Source organism: Lutjanus erythropterus, chromosome 24, assembly GCF_056507025.1.
Source record: "Lutjanus erythropterus isolate fLutEry1 chromosome 24, fLutEry1.hap2, whole genome shotgun sequence".
Classification (NCBI taxonomy): Eukaryota; Metazoa; Chordata; class Actinopteri; order Lutjaniformes; family Lutjanidae; genus Lutjanus; species Lutjanus erythropterus.
In genome coordinates this window covers 18,639,912-18,652,474 of record NC_139340.1, presented here as the reverse complement: position 1 = coordinate 18,652,474, position 12,563 = coordinate 18,639,912, and the positions used below count along the sequence as shown (strand labels likewise).

At 37.9% G+C, this 12,563-nt stretch overlaps 1 protein-coding gene and 1 long non-coding RNA gene across 2 annotated transcripts; one reads left to right on the top strand and one right to left on the bottom strand.

Annotated features, from left to right (window-relative positions):
* The first annotated feature begins 4,416 nt into the window (after positions 1–4,416).
* On the top strand, positions 4,417–8,952 carry LOC146304987 (uncharacterized). The gene is made up of 2 exons (XM_084714071.1): positions 4,417–5,465; positions 7,357–8,952. Exons 1-2 carry the CDS (start codon positions 5,294–5,296, stop codon positions 8,832–8,834), a joined length of 1,650 nt encoding a protein of 549 aa, XP_084570197.1. The 5' UTR covers positions 4,417–5,293; the 3' UTR covers positions 8,835–8,952.
* Positions 8,953–9,320: 368 nt separating this feature from the next.
* Positions 9,321–11,542, bottom strand: LOC146304986 (uncharacterized). Its single transcript, XR_014769334.1, has 3 exons — positions 11,327–11,542; positions 10,246–10,404; positions 9,321–9,612 (listed from the first exon to the last, which is right to left on the bottom strand). It is a non-coding gene; the product is annotated as an uncharacterized LOC146304986 (long non-coding RNA).
* Between the last annotated feature and the right edge of the window lie 1,021 nt (positions 11,543–12,563).

Here is a 12,563-nt window from a genome sequence, read left to right as displayed (position 1 = left end):
TGTATCATCGCTTCATTTTTCATTCAAACTAGGACTGAAACACAAGTAATTATTGGACCAGATCAAAGCTAAAAAACAGTAAATATTGGGACAAAATCATCCTGAAACAGCAGAGAATACAGGACTAAACCAGGACTAAAGTTAAACTGGAGTCAAGAGCTGAAGACTGGTTATACTGGTTATACTGGTTATACTGGTTATACTGGGCAGCTTTCAGCTGTGACAATATAAATGAATGTGAAGAAGAAAGATGCTGAAAATCAACATCCAGGTTTAAAACAACTTTTCTGGATTAATAACATTTAAAACATGAATCAGTCATATTTTAATGTTATGAACAGTTTACCTCTTTGAAGCAGACGGTCGATGTCTTTTAAAATCAATGAGGCGACCCGTTGACCAGTCACTCTTGAAGGACACACAGCTGGGTTCAGGATCAGGTCCAGGTCCAGGATCAGGTCCAGGTCCAGGTTCAACAGAGGCTGGTTTTCCATGGATCCTGGACAAAGAGGAAGACCACCAGGGATGGAAATTCACTTTTTAATCATCAGACACAGAAGCTGCTGGAGAAACTAGCAGCTTTCATGAAGAAAAGAATCAACACACTGAAGTTCAAGAAAAAGTGAAGCCACATTCTTTCAATCTGTGAATTTTTATATGAAATATTTGAACAAATCAGGACTAAATTTACCTTCATCAGCTGTTAGCATCTGTTAGCCTCAATAATACCACTGTTTTATATTCATGCAGTCATCAGACAACAGTCAGGATGTGTGTGAGGAGAAAATGATAAAGAGTTCAAGACTGGTTATACTGGTTATACTGGTTATACTGGTTATACTGGGCAGCTTTCAGCTGTGACAATATAAATGAATGTGAAGAAGAAGAAGGTTTAAAACAACTTTTCTGGATTAATAACATTTAAAAAATGAATCAGTCATATTTTAATGTTATGAACAGTTTACCTCTTTGAAGCAGACGGTTGATGTCTTTTAAAAGCAATGAGGCGACCCTTTGACCACTCACTCTTTAAAGACACACAGCTGGGTTCAGGTCCAGGTCCAGGTCCAGGTTCAGCAGAGCCTGGTTTCCCATGGATCCTGTTAGACAGAGAGAAAAAACCACCAGGGATGGAAATTCACTTTTTAGTCTTCAGACACAGAAGCTGCTGGAGAAACTAGCAGCTATCAACAAGAAAAGGATCAATACACCAAAGATCAATAAAACATGAATATGAAAAATTTCAGTCTGTGTATCATCGCTTCATTTTTCATTCAAACTAGGACTGAAACACAAGTAATTATTGGACCAGATCAAAGCTAAAAAAAGGTAAATATTGGGACAAAATCATCCTGAAACAGCAGAGAATACAGGACTAAACCAGGACTAAAGTTAAACTGGAGTCAAGAGCTGAAGACTGGTTATACTGGTTATACTGGTTATACTGGGCAGCTTTCAGCTGTGACAATATAAATGAATGTGAAGAAGAAGAAGGTTTAAAACAACTTTTCTGGATTAATAACATTTAAAACATGAATCAGTCATATTTTAATGTTATGAACAGTTTACCTCTTTGAAGCAGAGACTCGGTGTCTTTTAAAATCAATGAGGCGACCCGTTGACCAGTCACTCTTGAAGGACACACAGCTGGGTTCAGGATCAGGTCCAGGTCCAGGTTCAACAGAGGCTGGTTTTCCATGGATCCTGGACAAAGAGGAAGACCACCAGGGATGGAAATTCACTTTTTAATCATCAGACACAGAAGCTGCTGGAGAAACTAGCAACTTTCATGAAGAAAAGAATCAACACACTGAAGTTCAAGAAAAAGTGAAGCCACATTCTTTCAATCTGTGAATTTTTATATGAAATATTTGAACAAATCAGGACTAAATTTACCTTCATCAGCTGTTAGCATCTGTTAGCCTCAATAATACCACTGTTTTATATTCATGCAGTCATCAGACAACAGTCAGGATGTGTGTGAGGAGAAAATGATAAAGAGTTCAAGACTGGTTATACTGGTTATACTGGGCAGCTTTCAGATGTCAGAAAAAAATGTATGTGAGGAAAAATGGTGCTAAAAATGAACACAGTTTTTAAAAAATGTATCTCTATTTACCTCTCGAATCTCAATAAATGACAGTTAATCCATGAATCAGTCATATTTTAATGTTATGAACAGTTTACCTCTTTGAAGCAGACGGTCGATGTCTTTTAAAATCAATGAGGCGACCCTTTGACCACTCACTCTTTAAAGACACACAGCTGGGTTCAGGTTCAGGTTCAGGTTCAGCAGAGCCTGGTTTCCCATGGATCCTGTTAGACAGAGAGAAAAAACCACCAGGGATGGAAATTCACTTTTTAGTCTTCAGACACAGAAGCTGCTGGAGAAACTAGCAGCTATCAACAAGAAAAGGATCAATACACCAAAGATCAATAAAACATGAATATGAAAAATTTCAGTCTGTGTATCATCGCTTCATTTTTCATTCAAACTAGGACTGAAACACAAGTAATTATTGGACCAGATCAAAGCTAAAAAACAGTAAATATTGGGACAAAATCATCCTGAAACAGCAGAGAATACAGGACTAAACCAGGACTAAAGTTAAACTGGAGTCAAGAGCTGAAGACTGGTTATACTGGTTATACTGGTTATACTGGGCAGCTTTCAGCTGTGACAATATAAATGAATGTGAAGAAGAAAGATGCTGAAAATCAACATCCAGGTTTAAAACAACTTTTCTGGATTATTAACATTTAAAACATGAATCAGTCATATTTTAATGTTATGAACAGTTTACCTCTTTGAAGCAGACGGTCGATGTCTTTTAAAATCAATGAGGCGACCCGTTGACCAGTCACTCTTTAAAGACACACAGCTGGGTTCAGGTTCAGGTCCAGGTTCAGGTTCAGGTTCAGGTCCAGGTCCAGGTCCAGCAGACTGTGGTCTCTGATGGATCCTGATGAAATGAATTGATCATGAACACACACAGAGCTTTGAGTGATCTGAGTGCTGATCTGTGACATGCAGAAGAGTGATGGACAGTTAGAGATCTTCATCTCACCTCTGAGCTTCATCTTCATCACACAGAGTGGTTTTAGAGGGAGGGACTCCCTCCTCTCTGTCCTCACACTGATTCATGCTGCTGGACTCACATCAGCTCACACACACTTTGATCTGCAGAGGAAACACAAATCATTCATGTGCACATCAGCTGAAATCATCTTTACATCATTTCTCCTGTAAAAACATCAGCTGCTCCTCCTCTGATTGGCTCTTATTCTCTGCTTCATATCAGTGTCACTTGAATGCAGTCAGACAGCAGTGTGAGGAAGAGGAAGCTGCTCTTCTTCTACTGTCACTCCACTAGATGGTGTCATGGAGCTGCAGCTACAAATGTTCTACAGGTTCTACATGTTCTCTGTCATGACTCATTCAAGACGTTCCACCGTTCATTCAAGTCTTGCACCACCCTGTGGGATTTATTTTCTAATAATGACCTGCTCACATGATTTTATTGATCATCCAGTCTGTGATCAGAACTACATCCACAGCAACTGACTGTAATTCACAAACAACACACCTTACAATCCCCTAACTGACCAATCACAATCCAGCATTTATCAAAGCCCTGTGTTAAATGTTCCACATGTTCTAGATTCCCACTGTTCTACACATTTTACCGCATCTGTGACTTTTACATTCAATTATTCTGGAAGCTGATGATGATGTCACTTCCTGTAGTTTTCATCATAACAGGTTCTGTCACTGTTCTATTATTATATTTCTGAATCACTGACGTGTAACTGGAACTTTAATGTTGTAGTTGGTGGAGGTGGAGTCACTTTGAACAGTTTTATAGACTTTGATGTGATTTAATGTCAAACAGTGAATCAGATTTTATAAAATGATCGTTTGATTTTGATTTTTCAGGGTTTTTTTTATCTTAATCTAAATGCAAAGAAGTAAAAAGTCCACAGGCTGATTCAGTCATCAATAATGATGCTACACAGGAAGAACAACTCTGTGTTCAACTACTGACCATCAACTAACTCTGCTTCTACTCTTATTCCACCGTTTACACTCCAAACATCCACACAACATGGCGCCTGTTTTACACTTTACACTTCAAACTCTTTTAACGCGTTTAAATGAAGAATGAAGCGGCAGATTTTTTCTGTTTCTACTGAAACTAAACTAAAGACATGTTGAGTTAAACGAGTCAAACATTTCAAACTTGTTACTTTACCTTCAGCTGGAGATTCACATGGAGAAAAATAATAACTGCGACACAACTTTTAGAGGAAGTGAAAGTAAAAGTTTTCAAAGAGGAAACAGAGAGAGAGAGAGAGAGAGAGAGAGAGAGAGAGAGAGAGAGAGAGAGAGAGGTGGAGAATAAACATAAACATCTCTGACTCCAACATTAATAGTTCAATGTTAAATGGTTTATGATACTTTTCTTTACAGTCGTTTAGTTATACAGATAAAGTTAGTTGTCATTATCTCTTCTCATTGTGCTGCTGCTATAAATACTGGTAATAAAATCCATAAGGACTGATCGGAGGTCAGGGTCCAGCTGGACTTCAGCAGGTCTGTGTGTCTCTGTGGGATCAATATTTGTGTCTGTACTTTCTGCTCATCACATTTTCAAAACAGGCTCGTTACTTTAGTTTTTATGCACTTGAGGGGAGGTATGGATTATTTTTACTTTGCATCATTGTGCGTCCCGACACATAAAAAAAGAATGCAACAAGACAAACAAGACACGTCGTGTCACTTTTATTTTGAAAACCAGCAAAGAAGCGTTACCGGAAGTCCACGGACCACAGACAGCGGCTAACATGCTAACTTTTTCCGTCACGTCTCACGTTCACCGTTACACTGAAATTCAATGGGAGTGAAGCAGCAGAACCTGTATGGGTGTGCGCGTGTTAAACCTGTTGAAGTGTTCTTTGAGTTCACTTCCGGGATGTTTCAGCTCAGAATAATCTCCTGTTAGCCGAGAATGCTAAAGGAAGTTAGCCTAGCTTGTTGCAGGAAATAGTCAGAGACGGGGCTCGGTGGAGCATCTTCGACTGAGACCGAACTGTATTGTTAAAGGAGCCGAAATAACAGGATCGAGCTGTCTGTAGTTGTTTATTTTAAAATGTTTAACATGTATACAACCTGACAAAGCTAATGAAGCTAACCTAGCTTGATGCGGGAAATAGACGGAGACGGACGTTATGAACATCAGCGTGAAGAAACAGTTTCCTACGGAAGAAAAGTAGCTGTGAATTAATAAAAAAAATGTCTAAAATCCAAACTCTGAGAGCTTTTATCAACCAGAGACTGAGTGCTGCTGCTGAGGAGATATTTGAACTGTTTGAAAGATCGATATCAGAGTACGAGGAGACTCTTTACCGACAGAACAAACTACTGGACGCTGTTTTCAAACCGGAAGTCCGCTTACACAGAGCAGGTTAGTACACTTTACTCCTTATTCTCACTTTAATCTGCTAATGTGAACAAGCCTGACCCGAATTAACTTTAACTTTCAAGACATGAAGTTGTTCCACTGAGACACTTCAGCCTGGTAACAAAAAAAACACTTGATGGAACTGTCCTTAGAGATTCTGTTTCCACCCGGCTGGAGTTCTCTGACACACAGCTAAATGACGCTCAGTCAGTTACCATGGCAACTGAGCAGAGCTTCCTATTATAAGTCACTGAAACTGATCTCTCACTTAAATTTGATCAAAAAATCAGCCAATTTTAACTTTTTTAAAATCATTATTTATCGTACCATATCAGGCCGAAATATCAATCACCTTAAAAAACAACTACATAAAAAAAGAACAAAACAAACAAGAGAGAGAAAACAAAAATAAGACAAACTGTACTGTATACACCTATGTTCTGTCCTACAAAGTAAACAGGTAGGAACTTCCCAGAACACAGAACTGAGAAAAAATACTTAAAGTTTTGTTGTTGTCGAGCCAAAATAGTTTCAGGCAGATAATTTATACGTGTCAGTTTCATCTCTTTATTTTAGGTTATTGTTTCTACGTATTAATCCTGGTCTCTGATTTCACCTTTGACCTTATTTGGAAGTTCCTGTATTCTGCCTTTGTAGAGTGTACCAAAAATATTGGGTCATACCAAAACAAAAGGCAACAACTTCCATTTATCTGATCAGTTTAGCTTTAAAAAGCAGAATAATGACAAATATGATCAAATCATCATTCTGATAATGATGGCAAATGAAAATTAAACTTTACTGTTATTATTTACATTATTGTTATTATCATTATTTATTTACAACATTTATTATTATATTATGGTACACCTGCGATGTTCCAAGTACCTTTTAAAATTAAATTATTTCAATGGTTTTGGGATGTTTCTGAGCATTTGAAGTGACTCATATTTATATTATAATAAAATAAAATTGGAATTTTAAATTTAAAAGGCTGCAACATAAAAAAACTAAATACCATGAAACCTTTTCTGATAAAATCTGACACTGATTGATTCATTTTAATGCCTTTTCACACCTGAGTCTGATGTTATGAGTCTGTGCTCTTATTTTAATATTATTATTCTATGTTGTTGTAAGTCCTGTTTTTATTTTGAATTGTTCTATTTTCGGTTTCTGTTGAGTCCATTTACACTTGTGAATATATTTTCCATACAAAATCAGGAGATTTAAAATAATTTTTTACAATCATATATATTTTTTTTAATTAATGTGCTACATCTAACCAAAATAACTTTCACAAAACACAGTTTACATCAATATCTTCTCTGAATTTAACCAGCACCTCATTAACTGGATTAATTAAATGTATAATTTTAAAGGATATCTCTTTAATTTTGTTGGTGACTCAATATTTTTTGCAGGCTAACTGTCAAGTTTAAAGTTGCTGTGTGACGGACAGAAACCGAATCAGTTCCATCAAGTCATCTTTCTTCTATGTGATCAAGCACAGATTTACATGTTTAGTTTAGTTCCAAAGAACATATTAATTGAAAAAACGTTAAATAGGCCGACAGGTTGTCTGACCTGGAGTGGACCTGTTGATTTAAGCTGTAAATTCATACTTCTTCAGATTAGAAGATGATGCTTGTAAATCAAATGTACATCCTGTAAAAGATCAAATGTTTTAAAGAGCAGCTGATCATGTGGTTGATATTATCAACATGAACAGATACTGACTGATGTCCTGCAGCAGGTTAGACATTTATGTACAAATACACATCATGTGTATCTTTTCTAGAATGATTTTTGTGGTTTTTTGACTTTATTTGACGTCACATGTCCAATAAAATTACAGTTTTCTAAAACATGTATATCTTATTATTCTCTACAGACGTCCAACTGTTGGTGAGGACAGGAGAGGATCCCCCTGAGCAGCAGGACTGGAGCCCCAGTCTGGACCAGGAGGACCCACCAGAGCTGCCACGTATCAAAGAGGAACAGGAGGAACGCTGGGCCAATCAGGAGGGAGAACAGGAGGCAGCTGATATCACCAAGGTCACATTCACGTCTGTCCCCATGAAGAATGAAGAGGACAACGACGAAGAAGAGAGACCTCAGTCCTCACAGCTTCATCAAAGCCAAACAGAAGCAGACGGAGAGGATTGTGGTGGACCAGAACCAGACCGGATCTCAGAACCAGACAGAAATCCACAGTCAGTTAGTGATGACAAGCCTTCAGACTTTTCTGAACCTGAGACTGACAACAGCTGTGACTGGAAGAAGCTCGTCGAACCTCAGTCAGGTTTAAACTTTGTGAAAGGTGAATGTAGTAAGTGTAAGAAATTATTTAGCTGTTCTGAGTGTGGCAGACAATTCAGCCGTAACTCCGATCTGAAGAGACACATCAGGATCCATACAGGGGAGAAACCCTACAGCTGTCCGGTCTGCGGTCGAAGATTCACACAAAGCTCTTCCTTGACCTCACACTTAAGAGTTCATTCAGGAACAAATCCTTTCAAATGCACGGTTTGTAAAACAAGTTTCAGTGACAGACGCAGTTTGTTAAGACACATGAGAATCCATACCGGCGATAAACCATTTAGTTCCTCGTTCAGCAGTAAAAGATTCCACCAGAAGAACTCCTTAAGACATTTCAGCAGCTCAGCAGGAAGAAACCACACGGGAGACAAACTGTTTAGTTGTTCCGTGTGCGGTGAAACATTTGAACAAAGCTCATCTTTGGCCGTGCACATAAGAGTCCACACAGCAGGAAAACGTTTCACGTGCTCGGTCTGTAAAGTAAGTTTCAGTCGCAGAAGCACGCTGTCTGAACACACGTTAAAGCACACTGGGGAGAAACCATTTAGGTGTTCAGTATGTGGCAAAACGTTTACACGAAAGAGAACACTAAGACGACACTTCACAGTCCACAGAGGACAGACGTCTTTCAGTTGTTCTGTGTGCGGTAAAAGATTTTCACAAATATCAGTTTTGACGTCACATTTAAGAGTTCACGCCGGCGAAAAACCTTTCAAATGCTCAATTTGTAAAGCGAGTTTCAGACACAAAAGCACGTTCTCCGCACACATGAGAATTCACACAGGCGAGAGACCGTTTAGTTGCTCTATGTGTGGCATGTGTTTCACACAAAACACACACCTGAAACAACACGTGAGAACGCACACGGGGGAGAAACCCTTCAGCTGCTCCATTTGTGGTAAAGCGTTTGGAAACGGCGGAAATCTGAGACGACACTTGGTTGTCCACTCAGGAGAGAAACCATTCAGTTGCAGCGTTTGCAAGAAAAGATTCAGTCAGCTCGCTTCTTTAAAAAAACACAAGTGTGCCAGTGAGAGCAGCGAAAGTTAATAAGGAGAGAGTCTCCATTTTAATCCAGAGGAAAACAGTGAAACCCTGAAAACTCAACAACTGTAACTGTTTCTTTTATACCTTCAATGATTAACTGATTAAAACTGACAAACCCTCATTAATGAATCCTGGTCATTTCCACATCACCTCATATCATCTTGACTTGAGCTGTAAACATTAGTTGATTTTGAATTGATTGTTAAATTCATTGCCAGCTATCTGATAATCAATTAATCGCTTTGAGTTATTTATTTTAAAGAAAAAAAGTTCAAAGTCTCCTAAATGTGAATATTTTCTGGTTTCTTTCCTTCTCTCTGACAGTAAACTGAATATATTTGAGTTGTTGACAAAATAAGACATGAGGACGTCATCTTGGACCAAACTGCTAATTGAAAAAATAATTGACAGATTATTGGATTGGATTAAAATAACTGTTAGTTGCAGGATAAATACTTTGATAATAAAACCTTCTCTGACTGAATAGTGTTCAGACATCTTAATTTATTTGAAAATTCTGCTCAACAGCGTTTCTGTATTTCAAAGTGTATAAATGTTTTAACACGACCTACTGACAAAACACACAAAGATAAATGCAGCTGATATTTAAGAATCTCACTTTTTTAAACTACGTTTGGTGCAGTTTTATGATCTTAAAGTGGTTTCAGCTGCAGGACCGTCGTCTTCGCTCAGAATATTCTGATCGGTTCACGTGTTTGATTAAAGATTAAAGATGAGTTTCAGACTCTTCGACCTGCAGCAGGACTTCAGACGTGCTGATCTGTAAAATGAGAAGTTTGCAATGTCAAATAGTTGTGGAACAATTTATAGATTATCTGTAGCATTAATGTGCAGGACTCAACTGTAAATAATCATCATGCATGAGAAAGTAAACTGTATCTGTAGTGACATAATAAACAGATGTGGTTCTCCTTAAAGCCTCTGGGATTAAAGTTCACAGTAAACTCCTCGCCGTGTCATTTAGGGTCTCATGTACAAAATATTCAGCAACTAAAGAGTAATAGAAATGATTTTTCATCCAAATTAGAAAAAAAGGTTTTGCTCACTATTCTGTATTGGTTTTGAATTGGACACAAAGTGTAAAATGTCAGAGAAACTATTTTTATGTTTCTCCAGCCCTTTAACTCAGGAACGTGAAGCACTGCGTCGAAGTTTTGAGGCTCCTGGTTCAGTTCCTGTGTGAATTTTGAAGTCTGTGTCCGTTTCACTGCGAAGAGTCCTTGATGGAGAGTCAACAGGTGACACACTGTCTGGTTCCAGTGCCCAGCGAGGACACACACGTTTTTATATAAGAGTGTATGTGAGTTTGTATGTATCTGCAGTCGTATGTATAACTTAAGTATTTATATATGTATGTATCTAAGTATAAATGTGTGTAATTAAAATTTCTTACCTGTGTGTGTTCTCAGTTCCTGTCATCAGCGGCGTGGAGGACAGCGGCGCCGCGCTCATCTGAGTCTGCCAACAACAGAGCAAGAGCTTTATTTTGAAAAGAATAGCCAAAGGTTCTCTTTCCTGTCCCATTTATGTCTGTGTGTTTGAAACGAGAGTCCTGTGGAGAAATTCAGAAAGACAAACATCAAAATAAAGCAGCAACACAATACAGTGTTGCAGCCACCAGAGGGCAGCATCACACCGTGGTTTTACTTCACACACTGGTTAGTGAAGTTTGTGATGCAGAAGGAAGAAGGATCAAAGATGGTGTACAGAACATGAATGAATATTCCTGGTTATTTTATTTGACACATTATAACACTGGAACATCAACACATTAATGCACAGGTGGATGCATGAAAAACACAGTTTGTGTCTGCAGCCACCAGAGGGCGCTCTGCACGTGCAGTTCTGAGTGGTGTCAGTTTGTGATGTACAGATGTTCTATGTACAGATGTTCTATGTACAGATGTTCTCCAGCTGATCAAAAGTACAGTCAGTACAGTGGTACTACTAATATTTGATTATTATTATTACTGATGTGTCTTTTAATTTAAAGTATTACCAGTATATTTTATACTACATAATTCTTAATATTAATATATATTTTTTATTTTTCTATTTTTAAATTTGGCCTGTTCATGAGCTTGACTTTTAATCGATTAATTGATTATTAATTGCCAACTATTATGATATTTTTTTTAAGTAACTTGAGTCATTTTTTTTAAGAAGAATAATTCTCCTCTCTGAAGTCATCTTGGACTTTGATCAACATCAACAGGCATTTTATTTACCAATAACCAATCGATTAGTGGATAGAAGAATAGAAATGATCCAAAAGCTTTGACATATGACTTTGTGTGTTTACTACTTTAAAGGAGAAAGACATTATTTTTTTTAAAATATCTCACATATTTTCAAGCAAACCAGAGTTTGTAATTCTTTTTTTTTTTTTTAAGTGTTTTAAATGTAAATCCTGGACATATTTTACATCCTGCTCCTTTAAAATGTTTAGTATGTTGTGAGAATAAATATCTGACCTGAGAGAAGACGTCCTCTCTGATGGTCTCATGGTCCAAATGTCCTCTGTTGAAGTGTGAGACAGATGAAAGTGTTAAAGGAGCAGTCTGTGTTTTTGACATGCTGCTGATCCACAGTCAGTGTGTTACAGTAAACAGCAGTTTGTAGAAGCAGACAGATGATTTTCTTCATCCATTCATCTGTCAAATAGTTTCTCAGTTCATGGATTAGTTGGTTGATCTATAAAAGTGAAAAAGAAAAAAAAAAGAAAAAAACAGAACAGCTGTTTTCACATGTTTGGACCTGTTTTTCAACTAGTGATCAATCAGGCTGATCGATTAATTATCTGTCCATAAAATTTTGATGAGAGTCCAAGATGACGTCCTCAAATGTCTTGTTTTGTCTACAAATCAAAAATGGTACATATAGTACATTTTTAAACAGTATTTTTAATACAATATTAAAAATGATCTAATATTTACTGACAGAATTTAAACCAGTTCACTTTTTACTTGTACATTTATTTTTTATAAAGTATCTGTAGCAGTTTAACTGCAAGCTGCTTCGTCATTTGACTTATAAATTAATTTTTCTACAATTTTTCACTCTCCTTTTCTTTCCTCCTGATGATGATGGAGAGGGTCGTCTTACGGAACTCTCGCGAGATCTGCATGTTTCCTTTCTTCATTAAGCAGGTTCTATAAATTAATGATGTTTTCTAATGTTGTTCTATAATGTGAGAACCAGCTGTAACAGTCGAGCTGGTTTTAGGGACATAAGACACTTGGTTAAGGTTCGGGAAACATCACGGTCTGAGTTAGAATAATCCGCTCTCGCGAGATCTGTCGCGGCTCTGGGGTTCCCTTCTAGACGGTGGCGTTGATTTCCTCTGACAATAACAGCAGGAAAACTGTAATAAAGCGTCATAAACAGCACGTTCCTTCTCACAACAGTCCGTCATTTTAGTGTGGAGTCATTCTGTCGGTTTGAGCTCCGGTCGGTTTGTTTCTGAGCCTCAAACTGTCCATCTACTGTCCGCACAGCTGATGTTAGCTTAGCTGTTAGCCGCTTATCTTTGTGTTTGTGTCCGTTGAGCCTCTGACTCACCTGAGATAAAAAAAAAGATAAACTTCACTTCATGTTGTCCTTGTCCTCCCCGTGTCCTCTGGTCCTCCACACGTCTTCATGAAGACGATTATCCGCTCAGGTTCCAACAGCTGCAGGGGGTATCAGGGGTATCAGGGGTATCAGGGCACC

Coding starts and splice junctions, on each gene's coding strand:
- LOC146304987 (XM_084714071.1), top strand. CDS start 5,294: ATGTCTAAAATCCAAACTCTGAGAGCTTTTATCAACCAGAGACTGAGT. Junction 5,466..7,356: donor AGTCCGCTTACACAGAGCAG/GTTAGTACACTT, acceptor TATTCTCTACAG/ACGTCCAACTGTTGGTGAGG.